This window comes from Oryctolagus cuniculus, chromosome 9 (genome assembly GCF_051225735.1).
Source record: "Oryctolagus cuniculus isolate XC-2025 breed Fujian yellow rabbit chromosome 9, ASM5122573v1, whole genome shotgun sequence".
NCBI classification, from domain to species: domain Eukaryota; kingdom Metazoa; phylum Chordata; class Mammalia; order Lagomorpha; family Leporidae; genus Oryctolagus; species Oryctolagus cuniculus.
Genome location: NC_142875.1, coordinates 62152631 through 62171033, shown reverse-complemented (window position 1 = coordinate 62171033; position 18403 = coordinate 62152631). Strand labels below are relative to the sequence as shown.

The 18403-nt window shown below is 39.1% G+C and overlaps 1 protein-coding gene across 15 annotated transcripts in view; it reads left to right on the top strand.

Moving 5' to 3' along the window:
* The window catches only part of EPSTI1 (epithelial stromal interaction 1), a 107353-nt gene that overhangs the window by 83372 nt on the left and 5578 nt on the right, over window positions 1-18403 (top strand). For 11 of the 15 annotated variants that reach the window (XM_089303642.1, XM_008260007.5, XM_089303643.1 and 8 more), the window contains one exon: window positions 13727-13800. In XM_089303642.1, coding sequence (XP_089159768.1) covers window positions 13727-13800 — 74 coding nt within the window. Of the gene's footprint in view, window positions 1-31; window positions 479-1774; window positions 2003-13726; window positions 13801-18403 lie in introns of those variants that run through there. The other 4 variants (XM_089303647.1, XM_089303648.1, XM_089303644.1 and 1 more) reach the window with 2 other exon arrangements.

Below are 18403 nucleotides of genomic sequence, written 5' to 3'. Positions count from 1 at the left end.
TTCATCCTAGTTTGTATGTCCTGTGTTCCAGAGAAGGGGAATTCCACGCTGGTCCCAAGGATTCAGTCTCAAGTGGCCTATGTGGTTCATGGAGTTTTCATTCTCTTGGACTGTGATTGGATCCACCCTGGTCCTATGACACAGTTTCCACCAATGAGAACAAGAGGAATCTTCTTTTTAGTACAACATGAAATATACTTTTTCTTACCATTTAATGATTTTCTTTTCTGTTTTGTACACTTCTAATATTTCATCTGCTAGGTTTTTTGTTGTCAGTATTTATATGGCAATTTCTTTTTCCTTCAATTTTAACCTGTGTCATTTGACTTCAAGTGACAAAAAGGACTGGCTTTATTTTTACCCCAGCCCATAGTCTCTTTTAATAGGTAGATTTATTATGATTACTAGAGTATTTGCACATATTTGTATTCTTGCCACATAATATATTTTACATGAAATTAAATTGTGATTTCTTTTACATATATGTTACATACATGTTAAAAGTCTTTAGATATAGTTTTTACTACGTTTTCTTTATTTTCCTGAATCTTTGATTGGATTTCCTTTGTTCTATTTATTTACTGTTTTTCTTTTCTTCCTTCTATTCCTCTCTCCCTTTCTGTTTTACAAAGAATTTCACAGTGGTTTGTTCTTATGTTTAATCTTATGTCACTTTTGGTTGTCTTTTTTAATCTGAAAATACGTATTTCTCTTCCATTTTCCAATCCTTTTCATGTCCCTTCCCCTCTATTCTCTCCGTTCTCCACATCGGGGACATCTGTCAGCTGGATTTGGATGTTCCATAGCCGTCCTCAGCCTCTTCCTTGTGTTCTTATACTTCCTATTTCCTTGGCTTTTTCATTGCATTTGGGGAGAAAGGTTTTTTTACTAGGTCATCCTGCTCATTGAATCATTTACTAGCTTCCCATTCTGCTTATTGGGCTCATATATTGAATTTGTTTACCAAGGTTGCTGATGTACCTTCCCCTAGCTGTGGTCTGTTTTACAACTGCAATGATCTTTCCTGTCTTACAATTGATGGTAATGATACAAACATTAACTTTTCTATTTGCTATATTAATTACATTTTTCTTTTCCATTTTAATTTTTATCTTTCATGGATATGTCTCAGATGTTTTAACTCCTGGCAAGTTGGCTAAAGTAATTCCCAAATCTGGTTCCATGTGATGTGAGCTGATGTTTTAGTGTTGTAAAAAGCAGGGCATCTCGTTACTCATCTCATGTTGATACAGCATGCTGCAAACTGGCGTGTGCAGGAGCTTGCCTCCTGGGTGGGGTGGCCTCTTCTCAGGAAGTCAGCAGCCACCTGGGACATTGCTGGCCATGTCTGTGCTACCTGCTTTGTGGTGTGAGTGCAGGATGAGGAAGGAGCCCACTGCCAGCTGCCCTTATTGCCATTCTCCATTGGAACATCTAATCACCTTCAGGACTGCCTTGCTCTCCCCTTGGGGAGTTCCTTTGGAGGACTGCTAACACGGCTCCAGTTATCCTGTCTCCTTCCTGCCTTTAGAATTTCTTTAAGTACTTATTTTATTTATTTGAAAGGAAGAGTTACAGTGGGGTGAGGTGAGGAAGGTGCGGGGAGGGGAGAAGAGAGAATGAATCGAGATCTTCCATCTATTGATTCACTCTTCAAATGGCTGCAGTGGTTGAGGCTGAGCCAGGCCAAAGCTAGCAGCCGGGAACTCCACCAGGTCTCCCATGTGGGTGTCAGGGGCCCAAGTACCTGGGCCATCTTTTGCTGCTTTTCCAGGTGCGTGATCAGGGAGCTGGATTGGAAGAGGAGCAGCAGTGGACTTGAACCAGTGCTCTGATGAGGAATAACAGCATCATAGTCAGCTTAACCTGCTGTGCCACAACACTGCCCCCACAGAACTCCTTAGAAATCCCTGATGGGCTGATTGCACTTGTTGATTTTCTTTCATGGCTTACTGATTTTATATTTATTTAGAAAGTAAAAAACTAAAACGTAAAAAAAAAATTAAACTATTGGATGTTGGGGAAAATTATTGTAGAACACGTAATAAATTCTATCAAGAGTATGCAAAACTATACTCCAAGAAATAAAATTATCTTTTTAATTCACTGAATACTAAAAAAATAAAGGGGATGAATTAAGCATCCAATTCAAGAATTTAGAACAAGCACAATAAGTAATACTGAATGAATTAATTAAGATAAGAAAAGATATTAATAATAGCATTTCAAGAAGCAACTGTTATAAAAATCTAACACCTGGTTCTTTGATGAGGTCAACAAAGTGAGAAATCCATGGCAAGTCTAATCAAGAAGAGATTAGTAAAAGTGCAAATGCACAATATTAGAAATGAAGGACTAAAAGCATAGATTTGAAAAAAAGATTAAATTCAAATTACTATAGATAATACTATACTAATAATTTGAGGATCTGGTTAAGTGAGTGATTTTCTAGGAAGTATAAAACTCTCAACATTACTCAAAGAATTAAAATACATAAAGACAAATGAAAATGATTTAGAAAGTTTTCTGAGGATTACTTGCCCTGATAGGCTGAACTTGCATAATTTTAGAAGCAATTTCTTTTTTTGTGTGTGTATTCCATTTCTTTTTTTTTATTTTATTTAATGAACATAAATTTCCAAAGTACAGCTTATGGATTACAATAGCTTCCCCCCCCCCATAAATTCCCTCCCACCCACAACACTCCCCTCTCCCACTCCCTCTCCCCTTCCATTCACATCAATATTAATTTTCAATTATCTTTATATACAGAAGATCAATTTAGCATATATTAAGTAAAGATTTCCAGTTTGCACCCACACAGAAACACAAAGTGTAAAATACTATATTGAGTACTAGTTATAGCATTAATTAAACACCTAAGAGTAATTGTGTAGTTTTTTTTTATTTTCCCTCCCACTCACACCCCTCCCATCTCCCGCTCCCTCTCCATTCACATCAAGATTCATTTTCAATTATCTTTATATACAGAAGATCGATTTAGTATGTATTAAGTAAAGATTTCATCAGTTTGCACTCACACAGAAACACAAAGTGTAAAACACTGTTTGAGTACTAGTTATAGCATTACTTCACATTGGACAACACGCTAAGGACAGATCCCACATGAGAAGTAAGTACACAGTGACTCCTGTTTTTGACTTAACAATTTGACACTCTTCTTTATGGCAGAAGCAAGTTCTTTAGGTTTTCGGAGAACAGTTTTTTTTTTTTTTTTCCTGTTTGTATAAGTTATTTGAGAGCAGGGAAAAAGATGAAACAGTTTGTAATTGTATTTGACATTCCTATAATGTCACAATCTGACAAATGAAGTGTGTATGTGAACAGACACACAAACATGCATCCACGCACGTGTGCACACACACACACACACAAACACACACAAGACCTACCACCTTCCTTACTTAAGTACAGGCCACTCTCATAAAGACAGAAATTAACACATTAGAGAAAATTCTAGGTAGTGGAATTTTTCTCTTAGATCATAATTTACCAAGGTGAGGTAGAGTTGATTCCAGGAATACAAAAATGGCTAGTATTTTAATGTCTGTCAATTAAAAGAACACTTCAGTGAATTAGGAATAAAAAGATTTTCTTAACATACATGCAGTCTTTCAAACCAGTATCCAACATTTTATTCAGAGGTGAAATACTGGATCAGTGTACAACATAAAGATGTATTGATGTATTGGAGATTCTAACTTAGGGCTTCTCAAAGTTATTTGATGAAAAGCTTTTCTACGTGTAACCAAACAAGCTGTTAACATTACATGGAACAAAGTTTGGGAATTATTTTAGCCAAACTTATAAGAAATAAAAATTATATAGGAGCTTTTCTAATTATTAGAAATAAATTATTGTGGATGAGAGCATTTTGCATGTACAATCCAATAACATCAATAAAAAAACTACTAGGACAAATGGAGTTCAGTAAGAGAGAGTTGGTTACTTTAGATAGATAGATATATATAAACATACATATATATACACATAACTATAAAACAACTTTCTCAAATATCAGCAGAAATTAATTATAAAAGGTTATAGAATGATCTATCACAAAGTAGCTAGGTAAAAAGCTGCTCAGTAACTGAAAAATTCCAAAACTTTATGTAATGCATAAAAGCAGGATGGCTAGTGTTCGTGAATGGTAAAACTCAATATTGCAGTAACTAAAGTTTTATTCAAATTAATGTGTGAATTTAATGCATTTCCAATAAAAACATTAATGGAATCTGAAAAATTATCTCTAAATCTCAACTGAGAGAATAATCATGAAATTCAACAATAAATGTTAGGAAAAAAATGACATGATTTATGTGTTTTCTAGAACAAGATCTTATGCTAATAGCTATTAATAATGAACTGAAAACTCTCAAACACTTCTACCAGTGAGAGGACAAACTGAAAGACTTTTTGACAATATCTAATTCTCAAGAATTCCCTGAAAGTAAAAGTATTAGATCTTGAAGGTCTACATTTATTCTGGGGAAATAATCAGTGATATGCACAAGATTTTCTGTACAAGATTGTTTATTTAAAACAATTAGATTAAGGGAAAACTGGAAGCTATTTGTTCAGTGACAGAGGGGGAGGTTTTGGATTTTGGATGGCTGTGCAGTCTTAGTAACATTGGAATATGCTTATGATATTTGCAAATGAAGGACATGAAGATAATAAAATAGAACAAGGATGGACTTCAAAACCTACGACCTTGCATTCTGTGTAAATTACTCTCTCTGAGCCTCTTCTGGTATGTCTGATAGTGATACTGTTTATCTCATGACATTGGTTCTAGGAAGAAAGGAGAGAGATCATGTAGAGTTTATCCTAATGCTTCGCACGTGGTGGGCCTGAAAATGTGACCCATATGGGATGTCAGAATCACAATGCCACAATGCCAGCCCGTCCTTTATGGTTTCTGTACTTTCTACATGTTCCACAAGGAAATAGTTACTTTTATGAAAAACTATGTTTTTAAGTTCCAAGAAAGTTATAGGAATTTTTCTACATGGAGAGATGAAGCTGTGATTCAAAGATTTTGGTAGCAGGGCCGGCATTGTGGTACAGCAAGTTAAGCCACTATTTGCAATGTCAGCATCCCTTATTGGAGCACTGGTTCAAGTCCCAGCTGCTTCCCTTCCAAACCAAGCTCCTTGTTAATGTACCTGAGAAAGCAGTGAAAGATGGCCCAAGTGCTTGGGTCCCTGCCACCCTTGCAGGACACTAGGATAGAATTTCTGGCTCCTGGCTTCTACCTAGCCCAACTCATGGTAGTGGACATTTGAAGAGTGAGCCAGTGGATGGAATTGCTCCCTCTCCTTCTCCCTCTCCCTCTCATTCTGCCTTTCAAATAATAAATAAGAAAATCTTTTTTTTTTTAATTAAGAAAAGTATGGTAGCTAGAAGGCCATTTTTCTTTATATTAAAATGATTGAACTAATGACTAGTGAGAGGGGAGTGTATATTATTCATGCTATCTACAATTTCTTAATTTAATTTATTTGAAAGACAGAGAGCCAGTGCAACAGAGCAACAGAGAGAGAGTGCTCCCACTCACTGGTTCACTTCCCAAGTGCCCACAATAGCTAGGGCTGGGCCAAGGCCCAGGGCTGGGAGTCAAGGACTCTAACCAGGTTTCAGGAACCCCAAGTACTGGAACCATCACCCAACAGGGTATGCATTAGCAGGGAGCTGGAGTGGAGTTTGGAGCTGAGACTTGAACCCAAAGACTCTGATATGGGAGGCGGGTATCTCAAGCAGTGCCAAATATCCAGCCTGTATTATTTTTAAAATTCCTCTCCTTTATCTGTCAGTATTTATTTCCTTTGATTTTATTTATCTCCTCTTGATTTTAAGGAGTGGTTCTCACCTTTTTCTCTCATTCATGATAGCAAAACCATCTTGGTCCTTCTGTGGGGAGCCTGTCAGAACCAGGATCTCCTTCAACCATCTGCCCTCCTCTGGAAGCTCCTCTGTGCCGAGCACTCACTGGCAGGGGTTTTTCAACCTCCATGACATCCACTCCTCTGCCTCCACTCTCCTCTCCTCTTGCTAAGCTTGAGAGCATCCTCTCTGGGGAGAAGTGTGGCCTGCCAGGCGATGGCACTTTAATGTTTACATGATGTAGTTATCAAGCTGAACCATGTTGGAACACATCCCACCGGGATTCAGACTTGACGTTCAAATGACCCTATCTTCAATTTCAGTTAGCACCCCACAGCATCGCTTTGGAGCACGCCTGCCACTCCAGCCTCGTCAGGTTCCTTGAGCCTCTGGCCCTGTGCACACTGGTCTGTTGTGTAGCTGACCCTTCTGCAGAACAGGGCACTGCCATACATTGAAGCCTAGAAAACTGGTTTTCACAACCCCTAGCCTGAAATGGCAGCCACTCTTCTTCTTGCTGTCAGATGGAACACGAAGCACAGATGCTGCCATCCTGTAGCTCCCCAGCTGAGCAGCCCTCCCTTTGCAAGTGCAGCCCTGGCAGCCCAGGCCTAGGCCATGGTGTCCCCATCTACCGCACACGAGTTGGCCAAGTTTATGGGAAGTTCTGCTCTGGTCTGCTCCAGAATGATATGTTGCTTATCAAAGCCCTTGCATATCCTTTTTTTGTGTGCAGCTTTTGTGTGCGTGTCGGGAGTTCCATGACACAGTAATGAGACCCGCACCCTCTGCGTGGAGGGCTTTCGGGAACACACTTAACAATGCTGAGTACTCATTTCTCATTTGCTTTCTTCCGTGCTATTTCCAACATCACGTTCCACAGTGCATTTCTTTTTGCTTTGTATCCTCATTGTTTCTAGATCTGTCTCCCTTATTAAATTCTGCTTTTCTTCAGGACAGAGCTGCGTCTTTTTTGTATCTGTACTTTCCGCATGAATCCAGGCATCTGGACAATGATCGGTGCTTAACAAGTCTGTGCTGAGAGGAGCAGGACCTGATAGTGTGCTGTGCATCGTCTCTCTCCTGCTTGGAGCATTTTGCATCTTTCAGTGTCCCACGTGTAGTCCTTGGAACAAGAACAACTTTGTGTTTGTCCAGTCTGCTCTTACCCTTCTGTGTGAGCCTTCAGGAAATGAATTGAGAATATGTTTCTAAGGCATGTGGGCACATCCTCTGTGGTTGTTGGTTCAGCAGAACAGATTAATTACTTGAAATGATCCTTCTTAGTACCAAAGAATAAGCCCGGAGTGCGTGATGCCAACACCTCTCCTACTGCCATCCGGAGCAGTGCCCCTGCAAGCTGATGCCTCATCATTTTCCGGTCCCCTTGTCCCTTCCAGCCCGCCCCTACCCCTCCCTCCTCGGCTCTGTAATAGCAAACTGTTTGTCACACTCTTCCCTCCTCTTTTCTTCCCTTCATCAGGTTTTAGCTTCAGAGTGTGTTGTTTTCCCCTTTACATCTTTAAGTATTAAACACTCTGTTCATCTGGATTCTCAGGTAAAGGAAAGCCTAACACTGAGGACCTCCCACACTGGTAACATATCCTTGTCAATGGTATGAGAAAGCAGTATACGAACTGGATCAAAGGTGAAAAAAGAAAACAAAAACATCTTATATTAAACAAAGCATCTTATATAAAAAACAAAACATCTTATATATTAAAGCTTCTGGCCCCTGCCCAGTCACCCTCCAAGTTCCTCGCCCCAGTCACAATTACAGTTAACATTTTTGTGTATTATTTTTTCCATAAAAATATTTTAAATGTGATAATACCAATGCATGAAAGTTGAAATGGTTGTATGTCTATATTTTCTATTGATATGGAAAGGTCCTAAGAAAACTCATTTTATTTCTTTTGTTTTATGTTTTATCACTTAACGTCTCTTAGCAATCTCTCCATAGATGCTCTGCCCCACCCCCATAATAGACCTGCTGCCTTCTTTGTAACTATTTCACAGTATTCCATTGTGTTGATGGTCTTAATGTGTCAGTTTCTTATTGGTGGGTTTTAATATTTGACCTTGAACTTTTATCATTTCAATAATACATCTGTGAATAGTCATATACATGAATCTTTGAATTCTTCTGCAAAGGATGTACACCATTTTGTGCCTCAGTGGTTATTGCTAAATTGCCCTCCAAAAACTAAGTTAACTTTTGCTAATATAGACAATTTCTGATAGTATCCCATTGTTTTGGTCTATATTTCTTTGATCATGAGTGAAGATGATGAGCATTTTGAATTTACAGGTCATCTGTTAGTTATCAGCAAACAGCCTGTTCCATCATCTGGTCCTTTTTCTGTCTGGTTTTTGTCTTTGCCTCATGGGTTTACATGAGGTCCTTAGCTGCTTCCTCAAACCTTCACTGAGCCTTCGTCTCAAATAAGCACAAAAGATTTAAATAGATATTTTTCACAGGAAAGCTTGCAAATGGCTAACAGGTCTGTTAAAAAAAAAATCTCAGCGTAGTTGATTACTAGGCAATGCAAATCAAAACCACAATGATATATCACTTCATTACACTTAGTGCAGTTATTGCCAAAAAGTCCGTCCACTGATGAATGGAGGAAGAAAATGGGAAAGCTGCACCCAGTGGAGTACTGCACACTTGTGCAAAGGATGGATCCCTGCCTTTTGCAACAACGTGGGTGGGACGTGAAGTCACAGTGTGAAGTGAAATAAGCCAGGGATAGAAAGACAAATACTGCATGATCTTGCCCATGTAGACTCTGGAAACACTGATCTCCTTGAAGTCAGAAGTGTACCAGTGGTTAGCAGACTCTGGGGAGAGTGGGAAGACAAGGGGAGTGGGGGAAAGGTTGGTCAATGGGTGTGGAGTTAAAGTGAGATAAGACCAGGCAGTTCTGGGGTTCTGTTGTACAGTAGGGTAACTATAGGCAATGATAATAGAGTGCACACTTCTCTATAAAATACTGGAAGAAAGGATTTTGTGCATATTTAAACTGCTCTCCCTCCCTCCCTGCTTCTTTCTCCTTCCCTCTATCCCTCCTTCCTTCGTTCTTTTCCTTTCTCCCTTCCTTTCTTCCTCTTTCCCTTCTTTCTTTTCTTTTCTTTTCTTTTCTTTTCTTTTCTTTTCTTTTCTTTTCTTTTTTTTTGACAGGCAGAGTGGACAGTGAGAGAGAGAGAGACAGAGAGAAAGGTCTTCCTTTTGCCATTGGTTCACCCTCCCATGGCCGCCACGGCTGGCACGCTGCGGCCAGCACACCGCTCTGATCCAATGGCAGGAGCCAGGTACTTATCCTGGTCTCCCATGGGGTGCAGGGCCCAAGTACCTGGGCCATCCTCCACTGCACTCCTGGGCCACAGCAGAGAGCTGGCCTGGAAGAGGGCAACCGGGACAGAATCCAGTGCCCCGACCGGGACTAGAACCCAGTGTGCCAGCGTCGCAAGGCGGAGGATTAGCCTAGTGAGCCGCAGCGCCGGCCTCTTTCCTTTCTTTATCCCCACTTGAATCTTACACAATGTGTACATATATTGAAACATCACATGGTACCCTATAAATATGTATAATTTCTATGGTTCAGTTAAAATTTTCAAACATAAAATAAAAATATGTATTGTCTAAAAAGGGCACTTAGCCACTGAAGTTCACATCAGGATAAATCTTGTGCATGGGGTTTCTATTGGATATTTTTGTCACTTTTTCTATAATATAAACTCTAAGGAGCAAAAGGCTTGTCTACCTTCTTCACCACTGTAATCCTATCATATGGATCCAAGCCTGGCCAGTAATAGGAGCCAAGATATGTATTTATTTATTTTTAATGATTTATTTAATTATTTGAAAGGCAGAAATAGAGAGAGAGAGAGGGAGAGAGAGAGATTTTCCATCCAGTGGTTAGCTCCCCAAATGGCTGCAACCACTGGTGCTGGGCCAGGCCAAAGTCAGGAGCCAGGAGCTTCTTAGCAATATTCCACTTTGGTGCAAGAGCCCTTGGATTGGGCCTCTGATGCTTTCCCAGCTGCATTAGCAAGGAACAGGATTGGAAGTGGAGCAGCCGGGACTGAACTAGCACACATGTGGGATGCCAACCCCACAGGTGGCAGCTTTACCTGCTGTGCGCAGGCCCCCAGATCTTTATTTAATAATGAATGAGTGAGAGAGCACTGATTAACCTATATGTGTCATATATATTTATTAACAATTATTTATTTTGTTTGTGATATTTTTTCCTAATGGATGCTTTGAAAATTTTTTTAACCAAATGTATCAATTCATTCTCAGTTATGATTTCTGGGCCTTCCTAAGTTTATGAATGCTTCCTTTGAAAACTTCTAATCCCATCTTTAGGTTAAAATCTTAGAGCCTATAACATTTATTTTTGTATAATAAGCAAAGGGTCTATTTTTTTCCTTAGAAATTTGCCAGTTCATCATCATTCATTGAATTCTCTCTCCTGTATTTGTTTAGCAGAAATACTTTGTGATAAGATATCTTTCCTTATGTATAATGTGAGGTCTCTTCCAAGACTCAATCATATTTTGTATTTATTTATTTATTTGACAGGCAGAGTGGACAGAGAGAGAGAGAGAGAGAGAGAGACAGAGAGAAAGGTCTTCCTTTTGCCATTGGTTCACCCTCCAATGGCCACCGCGGCCGGCACATTGTGCTGATCCGAAGCCAGGAGCCAGGTGTTTCTCCTGGTTTCCCACACGGGTCCAGGGCCCAACCACTTGGGCCATCCTCCACTGCACTCCCAGGCCATAGCAGAGAACTGGCCTGGAAGAGGGGCAACGAGGACAGAATCCAGTGCCCCGACCGGGACTAGAACCCGGTGTACCGGTGCCGCTAGGTGGAGGATTAGCCTATTGAGCCGCGGTGCTGGCTCTCAATCATATTTTTCAACTACTCTAGTTTTATGATGTGTTTTAATATTTGGTGGAACTGGCCCTTCCTCATTTCTTTTTCAGGACTTTTTATGACCATGATTGCTTATTTATATATTTTTTCCAGATAAATTTCATGATGGTTTTTACCCAAGTCTGAAAAAATTGTCTTAAAATTATTTTAAAGTGAAGTAAAACATATTACAGTTTACAGGTTTTCATTTTTGTGTCCTATTTCAGAACTTTTGAGAGTTTAGCTTGTTCAGAGCTCATTGCATGAGTAGGTTTCAAAAACTTCCTGGGAAAATGGGATTAAAGGACCCTGTGAAATTTCTGTGAGTGTTTTGAAGCCCCTTGTGTAAACTCAGAATGAGCTGAACATCAGAAATTGCTCCTTGGGAAACCGGGTTAATGAGTGTGGAAAGAATCAACGACCTTCAGCAGGAAGGGTTTGGCTTGACTCCAGCTTGATATGTTCTGCTACAGCTTTTGAGTGTGAATGGCTCCTGTAGATCTGGAAGACGGAGGCAGAGAAATTATTGTTACCTCGGTTCTTTGTCTCACATGGAAGAAGAATTTCCAAGTGGACAGCAAAGAAATTTAAAAGTATTTATTAGAATCAAGGACCTCCAGCCAGAGCAGCGTGGAGGTGGGCTTCCAAGAGAGGAAAACCCAAAGGGGACTGTTCATACCTGAGTATGATGAACTACTATGAAGTTATTCTTAATCCTAAACCCACATGATGGATGCATCCAGCAGAAGTTGATTAAATAAAAGAAAATGTAACCCCCTCTCTTAAGTTTGCTACTAGTGAGCTGTTTAGCTCTTCAGCTGTTGTGAAGTTACTTTCACTACATCTCTGATCCTGTTTACCCCTCTGACAAACAAGTATACTGTGCGTTAATTTAAAAAAAAAATTTTATTTATTTATTTATTTACTTGAAGGGGTGGGGGGAGAGAGAGAGAGAGAGAGAGATTGATTTTCCATCCACTGGTTCATTCCCCAAATGGCCACAATGGCTCTGACTGGTCCAAGCTGGTGCCAGGAGCCTAGAGATCCATTTGGGACTCCCATGTGGGTGGCAGGGGCCCAAGTAGTTGAGCCATCCTTCATTGCTTTTCCAAGCACATTAACAGGAATCTGGATCATAATTGGAGCAGCCAGGACTCTAACCAGCATTCTGATATGGTATGCCAGCATTGCAGGAGGCAGCTCAACACCAGCCCCTGATGCTCATTAATTAGCCAAATGAGACTTTATTTATTTACTTGTCAACCTTTGAAAATTGGTGTGAGAATCAAGCCATGGAATTCTGGCAAAATTTTCATATGCCCATGTTAAGGTTTTCTTGGTTAAACACTGCACTTCCAAAACATTTCAGTTGCTATGTCCAGTCTTTCTTTCCACATATTTCACTAAAAAGAAAATAGAAGATTTTTTAAAAATTGCATAAGCCAACAAGAGCAAAAGGAGAAGGAAATAAAAAATATATAATTTTTAAAGTAAGAAATGTAAGAATATGCAAACGATTAAGAAGTATATAATTGGCAGATGAAAGCACACCCAGGTATTGAAAGTGGCTACAGGGTTGAGGGAGAGGTTGGGAGCTGCTTCCACTTGGGTATGAGCCTTGGTTGTACAAATATGTAGTACTCATACTTGGCACTCTTTTTGAAACAGTATGCATACAGTGATAAAAATTAAAACAAAATAAAGAATTTATGGCATTGTGGAAAAAAGCAGACTCTAGAGCACAAGGCTTGGCATCTAAGCGTTAATCAATGCTTGTTGACTGGGTGAATAATATTCAGTTACTTTGAAAACTTCCTACTCTTGTTGCTATATAGGAACCAGTATTATATAATGTGATTTGAGGATTGTTGAGCAGCATATTTGAAATATTATAGCTTAAGACAGTCTTTGAGAACTATAGAATATTGGATGGCCTTTGTATAAAGGTTAAAAAAATAAAATGTCAGTCTGCATATTGAGCTCATTTTGTACTTCTCCTAGGAATTTTAGGGGTTAATGAAAGCAACCATGGCCACTCTTCATAAGTGTGTGCTTATCAAGATGTGGCAGTATTTTCTCTGCCAGAAAAATCTCTTTGACTCAGGCCCTGATTTATGATTTGGGCCCAATGATTTTCTTCCCTGTCTTTGAAATGGGATTAAAACTCAGTGTGCCTTGAGGTTGTTTGTTGAGTATTAGAGAGATCCTGGACCTAGTTCTTTGGTGTAATGCTGTAAACACAATAACTGAGTCTGGAAGAAGTTGCCTCTCAGGGAAGATAATCAGAGTATTGGAAGCTAGAGACTTAGTTATAGGAATGTGATTAGTTAATTGAAGTATCTCCTCCAGGTAGCCTAAGGTCCTGTTAGGGCTGGAAGTGATTATTCTATAACAGGTAAGTGTTTGTTTTCCAGGAAGGATGATGTTTTACTAACAGAATTGCACTATGGAATTGAACCTGGTGTCTATTCATAAAAGTGGCAATGATTTTATTAGCAAAGAAATGCTAGAGAAATACACACAAAAAATAGTATTATGTAGCATTCCTAAAGGAATGAATTTGATTTGTTTTTCTTTGTGAGACACGGATGAGTTTGACTCCCATTGTATTTTGCCTCTGTGTGTGTTGTAGCTCTTGGTCTGGAATCTTGACCATGCACACTGGCTTTTTAATGGAATATTTTTATGCTCACAAAGCTATTCCGTTTTACTAAGCCACAATTATTTTTGCTACCTACTTATATAAGAAAATAATTTCACATCCAAATAGTACTTAAATGAAAGTTTCAAAACTGAAATATTATACCAGCTAAGGTTAAATATGTAATTGATTTGGTGTCTTCTGTACAACTGTGTTAATTGAAAACCGTATTTTAAAACTTTTATTGTTCCTAGAATGAATTACTGGAACTTAAGCGACAGCAGCAAGAGGAAGAAAGAGCCAAAATGCAGCAGTCTGAACACAGGAGGTATAACTGGCTAATAAAATAAAATAAGCATCCTTGGTTAAATCAATTACATATAAAACTTTTTACAATGCTTTAGGAATGCACTATAGTAATATTAAGTTTTGGAATCTATATTATATTAAAATTTTTCTGCAATTTAATTTATTTGAAAGGCAGAGAGAAAGGGAGAGAAATTTCCCCATCTGCTGTTTCACTCCCCAAATGGTCACAGTGGCTGGAACTGGGTTAGGCCAAAACCAGGAGCCAGAAACTCAATGCAGGTATCACACATGGTTGGCAGGGATCCCAGTTCATGAGTTATCACCTGCTGCCTCACTGGGTATGCATTAGTAGGAACTGTAATTGGCAATGGAGCAGGGACTTGAACCCAGGCACTCTGATATAGGATATGGGTGTCCTAAGCAGTGTCTTAACCACTAGGCCAAATGGCCTATGCTATCTTTAAATCATTCTTTTTATAATATTTTGTGTATATGAGGTATACCAATTGCCACATATCTATGTGTGTGTGTATATATATATATATATGTGCACATATATATGTACATGCACACATAAATTCTGATTTTCCTGGTTAGTTCGCGTGAGAAACACATTAGGAACCTGAATCCTGCTCTCAAGCTATGTGTTTATTTAGGTTATGTTCAATTTGCCTTGCATGGGACAAAGCATCATAATCCTTGAGATGATGCTTTGATGTTTGTAGACTCCTTTAGAAGAATTGATTCCCATGTTTGAGTACAAAAGCTTACACAAAAACTTACTAAATTATTTTATAGTGACCAATACATTGGGGGAGAATTCTTAATATAGAACCATTAAGTAATAGTGTCAGTACTCTCTCTTATCTCAGACCAGATATTAGAGTACCCAGTAGAACATGTTGTTGCCCAGAGGGTGCCACTCACCAGCATATTGTCTGCATTGTTATGCCAGGCCTGTCCTTGGGGACACCTGGGTTATTTGAGTTCTTTGAGGGTATGCTTGAAAATCTTAGCAGAATTTACTGAAAGGGCTTTCATGATTACAGGAGCAAATTATTTTGAAAGTGAGTATCATCTCTTATGTATTTAATCTTCACACTATCACTAAAATATATTTTTAAGTTTTGATGGTTTCATTTTGAAAATCAGACTTAAAAAAAAAGAAAGAAAAAGAAAATCAGAAACTTTAAAAAGTGTTCAATAGAAACTCCCAGTTCTGACTGGAGCCACTAATTCTAGATAAACATTCGAATTCTTCTTACTAAACTATGCTGTTTCCATAGTCCAGTCAAAATAGTTTTTAAATATGGTATGTGCATTTACATGTTAACATTTGATTTAAGGAAGCATCAAAGCTCTAACCCATTGATTAGGCTATTTTGAGGAGTTAGGTTTTGGAGAGCAGTGAGACTGCTGCCTATTTATTATAAAGTAAACCATGAATTGGTTTATTCCATTTCTTAAATTGGCTTTTATTATTTTGTCTCTAAAAGGTTTTCTGGTTTTAAATAAACCCTGATATTGAATTTGCATAACATTGTTTGCTAGTAGTAGCCAATTATTTCTCTGGGTTTCTGAAGATTAAGTGGATTATAAGGCTTTAAACTTGTTAAAGATAGTATGTGTCCCGTTAATAGGCCCCATTGCTAATAAATTAATCTTTGATGGGTACCCAATAAAAGCACAAGTAAATTGTTTTGAGGAAAAAAAGATTACTTTTTTTGGTTACAGGAATCATTTTTCTCCTTAAATTATTTATTTAAGAGGCAGAGAGGTAGAGAGAGACAGACACAGAGGTTTTCCATCTATTGGTTCATTCCCAAATGCCCAAGATGGCTGGGTCTAGACTGGAATGGAAGCTGGGAGCTGAGAATACAATCCACAGGGAAAGCAAGAACCCAGTTACTGGAACCTGTTACCACTCAGGGTTCACATTAGCAGGAAACTGGTGTCAGAAACCCAAACCAAAGTTGGGAATTGAACCCAGGCACTCCAATGTGGGATGTGGCCGTCTTAACTGCTAGGCCAAACACCTTCCCCTGTTACAGGAATCTCGATTCTCATTCTGTAATTTTATTTTTATACCACTGAATACCTAAAACTAATGGAGCTGTTTATTTTATGTACCTGGTTTTTTTCTTTTTATTGATTGTAGTTCAATGTAGATCCAGATTTAATTCGTGAGGGAATTTATCTGGATAATAAACTTAGTAATCAATTTTGAAATAACTGATCAAGACTTTAAATGCATATTTTATGTTCTTAATAAATTTTTGAGAAGAACTTACACTTGTATCACCCTTCAGATTTACAGTGGGTATTCCCATGTTATATGAGAACAGTCATTCAATAAATTCTTAATGAATAAAACAGCCATGTGTATTGCTTCTTAGGGAAACAACATGCTATGCTATATGTGTGTGGAGAACATGTCAGGTTTTCTCCAGGTGCATAAATCTAGAGTCAGAATTGCAATGTGTTTTCTGTTGTTCAGAAGATTGTAGAGCAGAAAACTCAACTCTGAATTTTACATTAGAAAGCTTGTGGGATTCCTAACAAGTTTCTCAACATCTCCTTTAATGAACTTGAGCCTGGCCCTGTTACACTTGAACTTGCCCAGGTATAGCTGTTTGAGTAAGAGAAGACAAATAGGAAGTCCAGAGAGGAAAGACAGAGCAAGAAGTTCAAGGACTTGAAGGAGTCTGGGCCATGAGGTAAACACTGGAATGATTGGGATTGATCTATTAAGACCTGAGCCATCCATGAAAAGTCCTTTTTAAAATCTATGTAAACCCTCATAGGGAAACTAAGAGCTGATGTTTGGCGGTAATAAAAATATACATACTGTCTAAGACTAGTAAATGAAAATATTAATTGGAAAATATTAATTAATATTAAATATAATTACCCCCACTTTTACTTGGATTCTTGAAAGGACCTGGGAGAATCTCTTGACCTCCCATGGTCTCTGGTTGACTCATATTGCAGTACACGGCCCAGTTGAGGGCACTCCTAAAGTATCAAGGAGAACTCAACCTCAGGGACGTGTTGGTAGTGATTGATGGTCAGAAGTGAATCGCAGTACCTTGTGTATTTATGACAAGCTGTCAGTCTTTACAGTGATTGAATGAACGGAGAGCAGCAGGCAGAGGTGGGGACCACGTGTCTGGGAGATTCATTTGTTGCGTAATTACACCACTGGCGTCTACTCCATGAAGACTTTTTCCTAGGCACTGGGAATAAGAGTAAACGAGGTCTAAAAGTTCCCTAACCACATGGAAATTACAATCTAGAAGAGAGAAACGGAAGCAGCAAGATTCTCTTAGACCATGGTATGTTCTGTGAGGACCGTATCAGAGTGAGGTTAAGGGAGCAGTTAATTGGAGGTGATAGATGAAGGTCTCACTGAAGAGGTAGCATCAAAGGACAAGGAGAAATCAGCCACCCTGAGACTGGGGGTAGAGATATGCTTGGATGCCTGCCCACCCCCCATTATCAGGGGGAAGGAGCAAGAGTAGAGGTTCAAATGATTGGAGTATGGAGGTAAGAAAGAGAAAAATATTCAATAAGGTAGGGAAAGTAGGCAGGACCAAGGCAATACAAGATCATATAAGCCAGTGTTTTTATTCTAAGACCAGTGGTTAAGTCATGAGAGGTTAAAGGGAAAGGCAGGCATGATCTCTTCTGGAACCGAGTAAGGTTCTTGTAGGGAGAGTAGGGGTCAGCTGAGTCAGCACATGGTTGGCATCTTAACACTGAGCAAGCACAGACAAAGGGTTTTGCCACGCAGCTGTTATTCTCCTTAAAGTCCCCTCTGTTCTTAGCTTGTAGCCACCTACCACGACTATGTTCTGCCAGTCTTCATGATTGAAAAGGAGGCTAGTGTGATTGATTCCCACCTTCACTTCCTTCCATAAGCCTGTAGTGAATGTCTGCTGTGTACCAGCCATTGTGTCTCTGCCTCCAAGCAGCCACTAGTCTTATTTCCACAGTTCCTTAGATACGATATGAACATTTGCATGTGTACAGATGGGATGTTTTGGTCAGTGAGGAACAGCTGGCCCATAAGATTATCATGGAGCTGAAAAGTTCCAATCACTTAGGGTTTTTACACTTTTGTGTGTAGCTAAGTTTAGATATACAAATAACATTGAGTTACACTGGCTGACAGTATCTAGTACAGTAACACACTATTCAGATTTGTAGTCCGGTGGCAATAAGCTATCCCATATAGCCCAGGGGTGTAGCAGGCGACACCATCTCGATTTGTGTAAGGTCACTCCATGATATTTGCACAATGACAGGTTTGCCTGAGGACACATTTCTTAGAACAAATTCTCATCACACTAAGCAATGTGTGGCTATGCTCTGCTGGTAGCAGAGGGTGCCTGATGCAAAGCTGTTTTTCTAGCTTCCAACTTCCTGACTGCATCATCCATAAGTGGGGAACAAAGAGCATGATGCTAACTTTAATTTTTTAAATTAAAAATTTTAATATAAGAAACAGAAAAATCCCTAAAATGAATATTTGGTCTAATTCTGGATTGAAAAATGACCACTTAGGTAACAGCTGCAGCAAGAGAATATAGTAGCTCTTGCCCTGGCCTTCATGATAATTC